Genomic DNA, 16437 nt, shown 5'->3' on the forward strand with positions numbered 1-16437 from the left:
ATATTTGTAAACAGCTATGATACTTCATGTAGACACCCATGAGTGGATGTTTGTGTATAAACAAATAATTTAATGTATACATCTAATGCTGTATACATATAAACCTATGTTAAAATACTGCAACAATTATGCAAAAACTCTTAAACAAACGAACAGTGGGAAACATCGTTTGAGCTGTGCTGTTCCGAGAGCCGCCTGTAGGTGTCGGTAAAGAACTGTCACTGTGAAAATAAAACAAAGAAGAAGATCACGTGACTCTCGCCGTCGGGTTGGCTTGACAACGGCTGTAATCTTTGCTTGGTGAGAAGGTGGGTTATGAAAGATTTCAGTTTTACAACCAGCGCTTTTAATTTATTTCAGTATTAACGTGTTCAGCTATGACAGCGACAATAATTAGCACTGTCAGCACCAAGAGCTGCAGTTGACCTGCACCACTATCCTTTTACCTGGGCCTACTCAACAAGTCGAGGTTGCGCCTATTAGCTTGTAGCTAACGCTGTGTACTAATTTGATCCAGCCTGACCTGGTAACATCAGGGCTAATTTAGTCTGTATCATAAACCAAGCACTCAAACGGACAATCACATTTAATGGTAATTTGTACATTATCACAACACACTTTTAAAAGTACAGTGTAAACTGAATCCGTGTGTTAAATATGAGATATGTTGAAATGTAACGTTAGTTAACATCATAAAACAATGGGTCAATACTGAAACGTGGACATTTAAGGACAAGCAGCAACTGAATATTAGGAGAGCGTCGGTACTTTTGTGTAACTATTTTTCATTTAGTTTGGTTTGGTATTGAGTCAGTACTGTCTTAGTGATGTTATACTTATGGATGAGTCCTAATCCTGTTTGCTTCTCACCCGAGACAACAACAACAACAACAACACGTTAGTTATTACGTTAATTATTAGCAGTGCCAATCACAGCGTCAGCTGAGTGAAATTGTGTGTTTTCTCTGCATTTGTCTTACTATATAGTGTCCTACATTGGTTCTTACGAATCTGTGCCAGGTATAATCTTGTTAAATGGAATAAACTAATTTGTTGACATTTCAGCAAGCACTCAGAAGAAAACGATGCCAGAAGTCAAGTCAATATTCAGAGAAGTTCTGCCTAAACAAGGTTTGTACCACAACAATTAGCTGTTTAGACAGCAGTGGTTAAAAAACAAAAGGCTGTTTGTGAAACACAATACAACATGTGTTGTGAAAAAGCGTGCGAAATTAGTCAGTGGGAGTGTTATGTGCTCCCTCTTTACAGCTCAACACCAATGACATTCAAACAGACAAATACTTATTCTTTTGGATCAATGTATTTCTAGAGTGAAAGGTACTTCATACCTTATAAAGTGTATGAGCTGTTCAAGGTTAGAACACCTACCATGTAAATTATACATATGTGAAATGCAGTAATATCTTCAGTGCCAACAGAAATTCAATTCGCAAAATAAACGTATACTAGACCTACAAATGTATCGTGAGGTCTCACTTTATAATCTTTCATGTTGTGTTTGGCAGTAATTGTCTCACAGTTGCAGACTACATTTGGGAAAACATTTCTCTAAAGTGCTACATGTTTATGTGAAAATTTCAAACAATGCAGTTAAGTCTTCTCTTTGTCTTTGCATTTAAGCCAGGATTAGTAGAAGAAATGTGAGATTTCGTGTACGAGTTAAGTGATTTTCTTTTCTTACTTTGTTTTGGCAATATCTACAGGGCAGCTTTCCATGGAAGATGTACCTACCATGGTTCTGTGTAAGCCAAAGTTGCTCCCACTCAAATCAGTCACCCTAGAGAAACTGGAGAAGATGCAGATGGAGGCTCAAGAGGCTGTCAAACAACAGGAACTGACATCGAAGGACCAGTCATAGTAGATGACCAGTGGAAGATTTGCAACAACAGAAACAGTCAAACTGTCACAAAATTCCTTGAGATGGATGGAACAAACCCAGTGTTGTCAGCCACGGTGAATCTTGCATTTGTATAGACAGAGAAGTGCATGTCATGAAGATACTGATGTTTGGCTTCATAGGGCAGGAAAGCTGAGGAAGTGGTGACATTAGTTGCCTGAGGTTAACCACTTAACTCCTCCCACTGGTCATTAGTCTTTCTCAAATGAGCTACTGCATGTCATTAATAAGGATTTAGTGTGTTCAGTACCAAGACTCCTGTATGACATTAGACTTTATTTTTGTGCCTGTAATTTAGTCTTATTGCATACAACGAAATGTCATTTAACTTAGAGTAAATGGTTAAACTGCAACATGTTATTAGTAGTGTGTGTTATTGTTGTGGTAGTCACAAAAGCAAAAAATCTTTGATTATTTGATAGTGGTTTAATGAACAAAGAAGGAGCAATATGTGGTACATTTCACACACACACACACCAGTACGCCCCAGATATAAAAATAAACACCATTTTGCAAAGTTACCCCACTGATATTTGCTTTTGCACCTTACATGTTACCTTCAATAGTGACATCTTTGTGTGATTTAAAGGGTAAAAAGGAAAAAAGTCAAGCACAGCATAGAAACAGCAGCTATTGGGAAGCCAGAATTGCATTGAAACAACATGCTCGTCTTTATTTTTTATACCCTTTTGTAAAGCTCTTTACAAACACTGCTTTCTAGAAAACACAAAAGGAGTGGCAGTGAAATCAAGAAAATACTGTACAAAACATGGAATGGCTGACACTGAGGTGTGGCACTTTAAGGGTTAGCTTATGTAAATGTTTATATTGAAACACCTTGGACAAAGTGATCTAGTAAGGTTTCAATCAAAAGTGCAGTTTTTAGCCCGCCTAAGTTTCACAAATGTACACTTTTCTGACTTTGGAAGGGAGGAAATTCGTACCCAACTATGATCTTCAAAAATATCCAAGTACAAAAAGTAGCTTTATCCTTTTTTTTCCTTCAGTACATTTGGCATATAGGGCTCGTCAGTAGCTTTCAAGTTTGACAACACCACCATCTCCCTCGCTGACAAATCTCTTCCGGCCCCTGACAAGAGACAAGCCACAATAACAAGCAAAATTAATAAATGAAACACAGCAAAACATCTCCCTTTAGCCATGTGCATATGTTGTATGGTATGTGTCTGAGAAAACCAGCAGTAGACACTCACCGACAGGGACAGCGATCTCTTAACTTAACATCAATAATTCCCATACTAAAGCTCTTATCGACAAATTGCTCCAGGATGAAGTATGCACGAGGGACATCAATGTTAATTTCAGCTATGTCCATATAAACTCTTTCATATCCCTGTGAAAGAAACAAAAAGATACTATGGAAAACAATGTCAGAGGGCTAAAAAACAAAACTAGCTCTTCCTGGTGAAATAATTGCAATGTGCAATTCAAACACCAGGTGGCACCTTACCCTTCTCATTTGATCCACAGTGATAATAGACGACACAGAGAGCGACTTGAGTAGCTGCAGAACCATTTTGAATGTTTTCTCTCCTTTGGACTCCAAGACCATCACTGTTGCCTGAGAAAAGTAAAAGCAACATTCACACTTGTGAATTACCGCTCAAAATCTTTACTACTATGTTCGAGCCACACTTACTACAGTAACATATAGATTAAGGCTGGAAAAACAAAACAAGTAATAACATTTTTCAAATGATGATGGATTGGCTTGAAAACATTATGTTATTCTACTTTATTTACTTCCACATATTGTTGCAATAAAGAAATACCACATTCCTCCATTTGAGGAATTTCTGCCTTATTTTTAGCATCTCAGTTTGTTGGAATAAGAGTGAGTTTATTTCAAATGTAGCCCAGAATTTACCTCATAAACAAACTCGTGATGGAAAATGAGGAACCTCTAGGTCTCGTAAGCATCTCTCAGCCTCCTTATTGTCTCCAGAGAGGATGTATTCCTTCAGCAGCAGGTTCATCTGACAGACAATAGATCATTTATAATGATTCATCTATGATATTTTTTTTTCTTAAATCCACAAAGGGCTAAAAAAGCACAAACAATGCACCACTATTCTCTCACTTTTAGGTGTTATGGTGCTCTACCAACTAGGGTAAAACAAATATGACAGGGACCATCAACACAGTTAAAAAACATAAATTCCAGTTTGTTCTTAATCATTGAAGAAAACCACAGAACAGTTTTCATTAAGAGACACTGCATCAAATTAGAAAATTAAAAAGAATTCCTGATCATACACAAATTGTTTCCTACCAGTTTGTTCTCCAGACTGATCTATGTAATTTACCTCTTTGATAAGTTGTGTGACAGGTCTCTGGCCCCCACCTGACCCCCAGTGGTTATCTATGCGAAGGCCACCCATGCTCATCTTCAGAAGCACCGCCGCTCTGTCTAGTGCTGCCCTGGAAGAATCAGGAAAAAAAACGAAACTGTAAATGTCTAGCATTCATATTTACATTCAGTGCTGTCCTGCCTCCTCTTCCATAGCTTCTGTTATATGCTAAAGTCTCATGTCACATCTGTTTTTTGGATACTGTGGTTTAGAGGTAAACAATAGTTAGTTATGGAGTTAAATGGTAAATGTTCTGCACTCATCATCCTTTCCGGTAAACTGAGTTTTGATGCTACTTAAATAAACTGAAGTGAAATTAAATTAATACGTAAATCACAAGCAGCACATCTTGGCTAATAATCACATACCTTGCGTATTCACAGTCAACTTTGCCTTTGTAGCCCTCAATGTAGTTCTTGGACAATATTTGGTCACTAACAGCACGTGCAATGAACTGGCCCACCAACTGGAAGAGAAACACAAAAGAAGCAGAAACGTAAACAACCCCCAAATAAATTCTACAATATACATGTTGGCTGAATACAGTGTGATAGAAACTGAGGAATGAATATTTTTAGATGTATAAAATAACACTGTATTCATAGGACTCGTTTTGGCTTTAATTATCTAAATGTGTATATGTTTTGGATTAAACATCAGAATCACATTATATATAACTGCTGCTTGACTGTTTAACATGTGCTATAGAAATCAGGTCAACTGCTGCTTCATACCTCTGGGTATGAATTACACAATTACAAGTAGTTTAGTTTGAAGAACTGGAGGCTCCACAAAAACACAGACATGACACATAACTGACAGAGGCCTCAGGGGCACGTGTGCGTGTTTGTTTACAGTAGTATAAGCTCATGATTTAGAGAAAGGAAAGTGCTGGCTTTGTGTTTCTGGCCTCTACAAATCCTGTGCTCATCACTGATCATTGTTCCTGTTTAGACAAGAGGCAGCTCTGTCTCATCTGACCAGTGGCTGTGGCTAGACTGGAAGTAGAGCAGAGAACAGTCAGAGGGAGTGAGTGTATGAGAGAAACGAAAGTGAAAGGATGAAGGGGAGGATGTGGTCTAACTTCAGAGTCATAATGCTCATTTAAAACCCACAGAGAACTATAAGAAAAAGACATATTTAACCAGGGAGGCCAAATCAGACTGTGACCGTAAGGTTGTTGAGGTAGCACGACCAATAATTCTGCACGTCCTATGCTGAGCTTGCATTTTGCACAGACAGACAATGGTCAGATATCTCATGTTTGTGCAGGCTGAAAAGGAGCTCAAACAAACACGCACACCATGCACTGGCTCTCTATAGCACACCAACATATCAGACCACAGTGTTGTGCACCACAGACATTCACCTGACATATCTGAAGAGTGTTGTGTGTTTAGTGCAATCGGTCTATCAGGCACCAGGAAATAAGCTAAAACATCCATATCAAACAGTCTACAACATAAATTCACTGTTGCTTCAGCAGCTTGTGTGTCCCTGACCAACTAATTATTCTATTAATTAACAACTACCCTGAGCTCAGTACCATTTAGTGTAATTTTAAAGATTAGCCAGCAGCACAGGCACACATACTGTTAGTAAACTGACAACTGAACTAAATCTGCAAACAGACTTGTCTCCAGACTTTAAGGAAGCTAACCTGCGGAGCTCCGGGTGTGTCCAGGACCAGGTCCGGCAGCTCTCGGAGCAATTTGTCGAATGAGTTTTCCATGTCACTGCGAGACAGAACAGGTCCACACAGGTCGGACAGCAGCCTGGAGGTGAGCTCCCGGTGACTAGCTTTGGCCTCCAGGGCCAGCGACACAGCCAACGAGGGGACCTCACACCGCATGGGCCCCAGATTCAGCTCTGCAAGAAGCTCCTGGATGTGGAAAGTGACATCAGCTTTGTGTAAGTCTTTTAGCAAGTTCACAGCATTTCATTAATGTGTAGATTTGTTATTCTGTGACAGAGAAGCATGTGTACAATAGGATGTTTCCTGCATAATGCTGGAGCACTTACTGCTACTTCATTTGTGTCACCATGTTCAAAGTACTCTTGCACTATAGGGGTGACCGTCTTCTCAAAGTCTCTTTCATCCAGTGGAGGAACCACAGTCTCATAAACACAGTTTTCCTGTCAAAACACCAACACATTCTAGTTTACCATTTGCTATTCCTGCTGGTAACTGTATCAGACATAGATTAAATAGAATTGTGTGATACATAATTATAAAACAAACTGTTACTTTATCCACTCTGCCAACTAACAGAAAAAAACAATATGATGCAATTTAGTGATTAACAACATGAGGCATCATGCGATTCAAAAACTACATGAAGCAGATGTATGATATCAACTCTGCAGTCAGTACCTGAGCTTCATCATAATTTGGGTCCTTCTCATCTACCTCCTCCGGCTCATACACTTCACCCGACCGCCCCCACACACCTTTGCCTCCAGCCCCACCTGTGTTCAAAGACAGAAGGGAAGGAAATATTATGCATGATAACTTTGCAATTGTCATGTTAAAGCAATGCATGAAACAGAAAAGACCGCCAAAAGTGTAATTGTAATTTAATATTCAAAAGAATTAGTGACCCACTTGTCAATTACCAAAAAAAAAAAACAAAAACATTACTATGGAAAGAAAGCTCTCCATTTCTAAGCAGATGTTATAAGAAAACAGGGTGAGGATCACGTATCAAAATGCTGAGACGCAGATACAGAAAACTGATAGGATCTCTAGCAGGGAAACGTTACATTTGTCAGATTAAAACAGCATTTTAGTTGATTTCCTTCTTATGAGTGACTTGTGTCAAAATATGCACTAGAAAAAAATAGCATAACTAGTCCCCTTATAAGACACTGGCTGCACCCTCTCAGTTAAGGACTTGTAGTTCAAGTCTCGTGTGTGTGTGTGTGTGTGGACAATTTTGATGCCTCAGAAAAAAAAAAAAACATTAAAAATAACAGAGTTGCATTTTTACAAGAAGATAATTAGTAAGCCCTTAACATTACACTCTGTGTGCAGGTGAATGATTTAGATGTTACTCTGAACCACACAATAGAGATCAACCAATGATACATGAAAAAACAACAACAACAAAATCTATCTGAATTCTTTCAACCAGCAGAACGCTCAGGTATAGTTTTTAACATGAATTAGACTTCAGGAAGCTTATATCCAAGGATGAATAAAAACTAATGTTACAAAATGTATTCAAATCATTATCTGTTTGTGTAATCTGTACCAATTGTCATGCCACGTCTCTTAAAGTTTTAGGATCAAACATGTTGTAAGATAATCTCTTTATTTTGGGAGGCGACTCCTTTGAACATGTTGCACAAACAAACATCTGCTGCATGATGGTCTGCATCAACAGACTGCAGACGGTTTAGGAAGCCCGACACCAAAGCAGCTTTTGTGACACGCTTTAAAATGTCCATTAGTGCCACCCCATATGTGGTATATGACATGTCACTATATTTAGCACTGTCCACTATACTTGTGCGAACCACTCCAACTTCACTGTTAAAATTAAACACATGCTAGTTTGCTTTTGCAAGAGATTCTGCACATCCACTGCTTTCGCAAGCACTGCATGAACTTTTAATGCAGGAGTGTTGAGCTCAATTTACAGGGCACCACTGGCGTGGCAGTTCTGTTATGTAACCAGAATAACGGACGGATACTGCGCCAAGATAAATTTTGCTCCAGTTCCAGTGCCCATGAGAAGTGACTGGATTGTACTTCAGTCTGCAGGGATGTAAGCAGCCACAGCACACTTACATCACAGAATGAAGAGTCCCAGTGAGAGATAGTTGGAATATCACAAGATGTGGACACAAGATAAATTCTAAATCACTTTAACACGTAAGTTTATTAGTGACACCTAACTAATACTAATGGTGTTTAATCCTAAGCCCTTAAGCACAGCCTCACTTCAGCGGCACGAGAACTCCAGACACAGAACAAATGATCAATAAAACATAACCTAAAATAACTCAACATTATAGTGAACCGAGAGAGCCGCCAGCACTCTTTGTCTTTAAGGCTGAATGTTTACATGCTATACATAAAATATCGCTTTTAAAATCAGCATCTGAAATGGAAACTTCCAGAAAAGCATGGCTGAGCAGATGGTACGAGGTGCTTTTATAGTGGTTTCAACTGGTCAAGACCACTTAGCCATTTTTACATGTAAATTTGAAAAAGACTCCATAAAACTCATAAAAGCCACCATACATTAACCATGGATCCGGCGGATTCTCCAGACACTCTATAAAGTGAAATATTTATGTCCGCTCCTATAATTTAACCTCCAATGGAAATTTCCAGGAAGGCTTGGCTGAGCACATGGCAAAGGAAGAAAGAAGCTTTCCAATAGGTGGGAACTGCTCAAGAGCACCTAGCCATTTGGTTACATGCTAATTGGCTTAGATGAAGAGCCACAGCGTGATGACGAGAGTAGCTCACACAGAGATGAAGGCCTCCTTTGAAGCCCTGAAACAGAAGTGCTTTTGATTTATAGTCACCTGTGATAATGACATATCTTACCTCTTTGTTATCACAATGTAAAGGGGCTGCATAACACTACTGTATGATCATATCTGCAAAAGAGTTCTTATGTCTTATACCTAAATGTTAATTCTTCCTACCTTTCTTTGGCAGCCCCCTGCCCTTGCCCAGTCGTGACTTTCTGTCCAGCAGCTTGCTTTTGGGGCTGGTGGGTGCTCCTGGGGTTCCCCTGACCACATCCCCGTTATCACTGAGGGAGTCCCCCCTGCCAGAGTCCCTGGAGGAGTTCTTTCTCAGTCTCCGCTTGGCCTTGGCCTTGAGACGTGCCTCATGGATGCTGTTGCTAGAGGAGGTCAACCAGTTGCCATTGATCTCATTGATGTTTTTATTGGTGACTGCCGATCTTCCGTTGTCTTCCTCTCCCGACACAAAAGAGTCGCTCAGGTCCTCGGCCTCTGTTGTATTGAAAGAAGACATTAAGGAGAGTTTCTGTTGGAGCCTTAACACTCAAAACAGCTCAGGGAAGCCAAATCTGATATAGATTTATATAAACCTTTATACTGTTTCAGTTTCTATCTGCAGTCACCCAATCAATGCCAAAATCAACATCAATAAAACTAAACCTGCAGGATGTGCAAGAACCCAAGCAATGAACCACTTCCGCATGAAACAGTCCCAGTGCCCCTCATACGACACAGCTGATGGAGCTTTTAAATGGTTTTTGACTCCCACTCACCGACGGGGTTTGCGTTCAGCCAAGCCTCGCAGTCAGTTGCCATGTTTTACAGTAGAAAGGAGATTTTGCAGCAGAACAGCGTGCAAAATAAAAAGATTTTGGAATCACACCTGCAATGTTGAAGAAAAAAAAAAAGAGAGACAGAGAGAGATCATATGCAGACATGCATTGACAACATGCCCAGACATGCTGCAGCGCAACAGCGTCCCCTCCTCCCCCTGTTCATTCAGACTCACTGTTGGTAAACAATGGCTAACACTTTGCTAGCTTGACGGTTCACGTCAAAGAAGCAGCTGCGCCAACAGACTTAACTGCAGATAATAGGTTAGCATTTACAAATCTACTCGGGCTAAACGACGACACTGTCTAAACAGGCTGTGCACTTTGGAGGTTGCTTATTCGCACTTATACATCGTCATTTATCTGCTGCAGAGACCTAACGCCAGCAAAAGATCAAATCAAACTGCACAGTCCGCTAGCTCAGAGTGTACATTCACCTTACAGTCAGAGAATAAATAAATCCTTCACTGCTCTATCACATTTAAGATGCAGTTGTACCTCCCTGACTCTGACAATTTATAAATAACTATAAAATCACTGACCGTCTATTGTGTCCAAGCTTCAAACTCCGACACGGTCGCTGTTGTTTTTGTTTTATCTACCCAGCAACGCTGCTACGTAGACGTGCGTTTCCGTCCTCTGATTGGCTGGAGAGTCGAGGGGTTTTTAAAAACAAAGGACCAATGAGAATGCACCACGGGATTTTCTTCTCGCATTTTCTGTGGGGCGTTCACGGTTTACGACGTGCTGCCCCCTGTCTTTGACACGGTAGCACTGCACTTTCTATTTTGGGAGATGTGTAACCATTTGGCTGCAACATACTAGTTTTATTATTTATTATTATTAACGCAGACAAAAAAAAAATCATCTTCTTTTAAAGTGATACAAGCATGTTGCCCAGTCTTAACAGTTAATTAACTTAAAGGTCGACTTCACTGATTTTTAATTTGCATCCCTCGACTTGAGTATAGACACATATATGATTGGCATTACGCTTCCTTCTGCCTTCTCTTTATTAAAATAGGTCATCTCTGTTTCTAGCTGAAGAACTCCTCCATGTCTTTTGCAGCTCATGTCATTTGGATGAGTTCAGGAGGAGCAGTTCATCAAGCAGACTGCTGCTGTGGTGTGAGCAAGCAGATGAATCATCTGAAGCAAAGAAACTTGTCAGCTTGAAGCAGGAACATATTTTAATCCAGGGAAGTCAGAGGGACACTTCATACCATGCATCTACTTATTCTTTAACCCAAAACCATAGGGAGCAAATTGAAAATTGGTGAAGTTGACTTAAACACTGTTTGAGTAAATACAGTGGCAAGAATAATGTTGTGGTTTTCTACATTAGTTTGTCTTCATCAACAATTTAAATGCCTTAGAAATAAACAATCTTCATCTTAATCAAGAGACAATAATGTGGCTAAAATAATACACATATTCTGATCTTTCATGTCTTTATTGAGAACAACGATAAAAACCTCAGCTAACTGAAGTACTAGAGGATTTACAATCAAGAATTGTTCATTTAAATAAAGCTGGACAGGGTTACAAAGAGATGTCAAAGACTTTAGAAATTCCCTAGTCTGCAGTTGGCAAACAATCTACAAATGGGGAGACATCGTGACTGTGGCTACTCTACCAAGATGTGGACGGCCAGTCAAAATGACCCCAAAGCACAACAAACACTCATTAATGAGGTAAAGAAATAACACTGAGTGACAGCCAAAGATTTGAAGACATCATTGGAACAGGCTAACATCTGTTTTTTATAAACGATGTGCAGGTCCACAGCTACAGGAAGTGCCTGGTTGAAGTTATTGCTGCCAAAGGGGGTCGACCAGTAATTAAGTCCAAGGATTCACATACTTTTTCCGCTATCACTGTGAGTTTTTTATGATTGTTCTCAATAAAAACATGAAAGATCAGACTTTTTTTGTTATTACTTTAGGCACATTATATTTGTTAATTCTCTTGACTTCGATGAAGATCAGATCACATTTTATGACTAATTAATGCAGAAAACCGTGAAATTCCTAAAGTGTCACATACTTTTTCTTGCCACTACTAAATGTGTCTATGTAATAAAAAAAAAAAAACAATTTTATGAATGGTTAATATTAATTGTACAAATAGTCATAAGAACTACAGATTCAGAGTTGGCACCCAGATGTGTTTCTGTCTCAACACATGGGGGGGCTCTTCTACAGCAGTCATCCTGAAATCCTATGAGCTAGTATAGTAAATGGATGGCTGGTGTACTGTCCCATGTCTGTGGAGGTGTTCATTGCTGTATTACTGCACAGTGTACGCAATATGTCCTAAAAAGAAAAAAACAGCAGTTCCAGGCTCAGTGACATATTTTGTATTTGAAATATTTATTCAAGTTTTCAAAATCATATGAAGTTTGTCAAACATAACAACACAATCATTATTGTCACGGGATCAGTATTCACAGTATACAAAGACAGAGTCTGATTGACTATCCATCTGAAGAAATCCCTGTAACATTAAAAACAGCTTGTTTTACTGATACATCAAACACATGGTCCAGTTTAAGGTCTTCTATTTATAAGGCATTATACATATTGTCAAGTATGTCTGGGATTTTCTTTTACTTACCAAATGTTTCCACATTTTTGCCTAATAGACATAAAGTATGTTGTAGAGCTTGCACAGAATGAAAGGAAGACTCTTGCCTTCAAATAAATAAAAATGTAAATGTTGTGTACTGAGCTGTACACTGAAAACAAACCTGAGAATCTGCCTCAGTTTTTTTAACTGAGGGAAACATTCCTTGATACATATTTCAAGTAATTTAACATCTGTAAATGTATCAAAATGTGTCATTGTTGATAAGATATTGTACAGACCAAATTCAAAATTAAGGTTAAATAATTCAATCAACCTCAGCAAATGGACTGAGATGAGTCCATACTGTGTGTGTCTATCATTGAAATTACATTTCTATTAAAAAAAAAGAATTCACACACTCCAACGCACTAAATAAAATAAACTGTAAGAAAATTGTGTGAATCAAAAAATGTGATTAAATACTGAAGCCTCACTATACATTATACTTCAAGTCTGTACAAGATTGAGGGCATTTATGGCTGCGATTGTCAGCATCATTTTATGGATCAAAACATCCCTCTCCAAAAATATCAAAACCAGTGCAATAGTCCACATACTGGGGCGCCACATTATCCATGCTGTAGTTGTCAGTAGCACATACATGAATCTTTCTTCTACTGCTCGCTATGCAAGAGTAGAGACGTCAAGCTGTTGTCATTGAAGATCCAGCCAGTGCACCTGACAGACTTTCCTCTGCCAGCTGAGACAGATATTTCTGTGGTGGACAAGTGGAAGAGAATAACATTTAAACTCTTACAACCCAAACTGTATCGAACGTTTGTATAAAATATAACAGTTGTATAACAAGAAAGAGCAATTTTCAGAGATTCAAGAAAGGAAGGGACAAGACAGCAGCACCTTGACAACTGTTAGCAACCCACATACAATTTATTGATTCCAACTGCAGGCACCAGTTATTTCCATAAAATATGAACTGACCCGTTGAAGTCTGAAGAATTAAGATATTAGGTACCAGCCTTAGGCCCTAAAATGTCCCGTTTGTTGGACTTAAATATCTCAGGATGGGAGTTGGCTCAATACTGAAGCAGTTTTTTGTTCAGCAGTAGCTGATGCTGTTTGTCTTGTTGCTTGTTGTTGTAGTTATTCAACAAAAGTCATTAAGCTAACAAATATATGTGTATTAACATGTACAGTCAGTCAACTAAAATACTGAGTGCTGAATTTGAATTGTGTAGATGAGTGAGTAAAGTGGTGATAACTAAAATAAAACACCAGGACGTACGTTAAACCCAGAGCTTTGACAGACAGAACAACTGTTGAAAACTGATTTTTTTTTTTTTTCGAGGAATGTAATCCATCAAATGTTAGGGAATTGCCGCTCCTCTGGCCTCAGCTGTGCTGCCTGAGACCAGAGAAATGCAAGATGGCTCGGTGCTGAATGGCCAGTAATCAGAAACCTAATACAGCTGCAGGTTTACATGTGATGTGTAGACTCGTGTGTATGTTGGCGAGTCAGTATGTATCGCTGCATCGGTTTCAGTTTGAGTTCGTCCATCTGACCGCATGAATGCATCTGTAATTTGTTTTGTGTTTTCTTAAATTGCTTGTGATGTCCAACCAAAAGCACAAAGAATTTGCAACGTAAGACGTATGTGGTACGAGTATGTAGGTATTAATATAGATTGTTATTTCATTGACTTGTAAATTATTCAACTAATTGTTTTAGAAAAGCTTCAGATTGTAAGTGGAGACAGCGAAATGTTTCCAAAGTACACAGAGTGTACACAGAGCCTGGGGAATAATCATACAGTAAATCAACTGGTGATAAAATAAACAAAAACATGTCAAAATAACAAATGAAGAAAGGAAATCTAGAACACATATGTGCTGAATGGACGTTTTGTGTTTTAAAACAAAGAGATTATTGACCAGCCCGGCAACAGGTGGTGTAATCTCATGACGTTTGCTACCAGACCACACTGACTGTGGACCACACCAGTGGAGCATGCACACATACAGATTGGACTTATTTCACACAGTACTTGCAAGAATTAAAAGAGCAACGTCAAATGTGCACCTGTCCCTGCTTTACATGTGTATAGACACACATTTACTGATACTGTATCAACCTCAGCTGTGGTTCATATGCTTATATACATATGGAAGAAAAGAAAAATAAAACATGCAAACATATGATTTCAGATTATTATTTTATTCCAGTTTGTCACATTCATCCTGGTGTATGATGGTGTAGTGTGTACCTGTAGGTTCCTGTAGTGCACAGTGCTGCGGCAGTGTGAAGTCTTTGCAGTTTCCTCACTGGTATAAAACAGTCCGCACAGTTTACAGTAGAATCCCGTCTGTGGCACGATAAACTCAACTCCTATTAGACAGCAAACACAAAAATGAAAATTCAATTCTAATAAATACTACCTGACACTAAGAGAGGTTCCTTAAAAACATCAATGACAGCCGTCGAACCATTACTACAACTATATGAATTATTTATGCATTTTTATTCCAAGTTTGGAAAAACAAATCTATTCAGTTTATTTAATTTATTTTTAATTTACATTCACATCTTTTGACATTTTAATTTATTAACATAGATTATTCTTTCACCCAAATTAACAAACTTGGCTGAATATTGTAACCTGGCTGTCATAGCCCTTCAGATTTCTTACCTTTTTAATATGTAGTATTAAAATAATAAAACACAGCACATGCCAAACTAAATGAAAACCTTTTTATTCATTTTTAAATGTTTATGTCAGTCACATATGAAAACATCTTTTCAGGACATGCAACTTGCAACTTCACACACTGACAGAGAGATGTATTTAAAGCTGGATGAGTCAGCCATCTGTGAACTCTCTGTGTGTAATTGTTCTACAGTTAGTAAGAGCAAATATGCACTATACATCTTTTAAAATCACACTGTTGAGGTAAGTGCACATGTCTGACTTTCAGCAACAGCAGCAAGTGACAGTAAAATTAATGAAATGACAACAAACACATGAGTCATCTGTATTATATTTGCTTCAGCCGTGCCACCAGTGGACTCAGACACAACACGTGGGGCACGATACAACAAGAATAGCCGCACAGCTCATGTCGCACACAGCTCTTGTGTCTGTGCTGTGGTCTGTTGTTGCCACGCTGCACCACTGCTGCTTATGTAAGTCCCCATGCTGCACGCCCGACACTGGCTGTGTGCTTGATCGTGATAATATAAATACTCTTCTCTCAAGGGTGCATTTTACAAACTGGTCACTGAAATAGGTCAGCAAAGTGGCCTAGCAATTCCAGTCAATTAGAGTGCTAATGCAACAGGTTGTCAGTGCACTCATTAATAGTGCACTGGATATCTCTGTATCTTTAGGACCATTGGCTCAAGACACCACTAACTTGTCCTCGCTATATAATATAGACCCACTCAAAGACAGCTGGGATGAATAAAGCCAGAGAAACCACGTTTTTTTTTTTTTTTTTAAATGATTGGTGCTGCTCTGCTCATTTCACATGAGCTGGCAGTTGCAGAATCATACTGACTCTACTGTTCTTTGACATCTTTAATGGTTTTATATAAAACCCTTGTGACTGTGAGTATAACATTCACAAGAATGAAAGGAACTAAATTAGTTACACTTACCCAGTGGGATGCTGTGCTCACTGACGGCTTTGTCTTGCTCACAAGATGGTGAAGTTGTGTCAAGCTCTATCAAAGGCATAAGCAGAGAAGGTGGATGGACAAAACCTCAAAATTATCATTAGATTACCTTGTAATATACATGTGTTAGATATTAATTTAGGATAATACCTAAGAGATACAAGAAACATCTTATTTTGTTTCCTTCTCCCCTGCAACCAGTGTTCTCCTGCATCACTCTTAATTCAAGTCTATGCTCTGCTTCTATGTAGTCTTCATTATTCAATTACAATAAACGAGAATGCTCCAAAGATCCTATCTCATCTGCTTTCTCTGCACTGCTGATAGTGTTGGTTAATGAGTCTCAGCCACAGGCCTCAACTGAAAAACGTTACATATTATATCTTTAACAAATATATTAAAAGGAATTACGTATTATTTTTATCTATTAAGTAAACAAACCAGGAATCCATGTACAAATGAGACATGAGTGAGAAACAATCCACATCAACTCTGTGTCTGTCCTCAGGTAACTCTCAAAGGACATCATTTAACATCTGTAACACGTCCTTTTAAGACATTAAAACAGAT

General features: G+C 38.7%; 3 protein-coding genes across 3 annotated transcripts in view; 1 reads left to right on the forward strand and 2 right to left on the reverse strand.

Moving 5' to 3' along the window:
* The first annotated feature begins 236 nt into the window (after window positions 1-236).
* On the forward strand, window positions 237-2207 carry bbip1 (BBSome interacting protein 1). Its single transcript, XM_026360650.1, has 3 exons — window positions 237-308; window positions 1066-1131; window positions 1725-2207. The coding sequence occupies exons 2-3, from the start codon at window positions 1086-1088 to the stop codon at window positions 1877-1879; spliced, it is 201 nt and encodes a 66-aa protein (XP_026216435.1). The 5' UTR covers window positions 237-308; window positions 1066-1085; the 3' UTR covers window positions 1880-2207.
* A 122-nt stretch (window positions 2208-2329) lies between these two features.
* On the reverse strand, window positions 2330-10231 carry pdcd4b (programmed cell death 4b). The gene is given in 13 exon segments (XM_026360649.1): window positions 2330-3008; window positions 3133-3272; window positions 3390-3500; window positions 3807-3830; window positions 3832-3915; window positions 4246-4360; window positions 4659-4756; window positions 5951-6172; window positions 6313-6426; window positions 6665-6759; window positions 8953-9267; window positions 9549-9658; window positions 10151-10231. Coding segments are annotated over 12 exon segments (1422 nt in total). The 5' UTR covers window positions 9592-9658; window positions 10151-10231; the 3' UTR covers window positions 2330-2947.
* Window positions 10232-12017: 1786 nt separating this feature from the next.
* The window catches only part of rbm20 (RNA binding motif protein 20), a 37691-nt gene continuing 33271 nt past the window's right edge, over window positions 12018-16437 (reverse strand). Inside the window, exons 12-14 of the mRNA XM_026359667.1 lie at window positions 15850-15915; window positions 14459-14580; window positions 12018-12951 (exon numbers count right to left, since the gene is read on the reverse strand). Coding sequence (XP_026215452.1) covers window positions 12880-12951; window positions 14459-14580; window positions 15850-15915 — 260 coding nt within the window. The 3' untranslated portion in view covers window positions 12018-12879. The remainder of the gene's footprint in view (window positions 12952-14458; window positions 14581-15849; window positions 15916-16437) is intronic.

Source organism: Anabas testudineus, chromosome 1 (assembly GCF_900324465.2).
Source record: "Anabas testudineus chromosome 1, fAnaTes1.2, whole genome shotgun sequence".
Taxonomy (NCBI): Eukaryota; Metazoa; Chordata; class Actinopteri; order Anabantiformes; family Anabantidae; genus Anabas; species Anabas testudineus.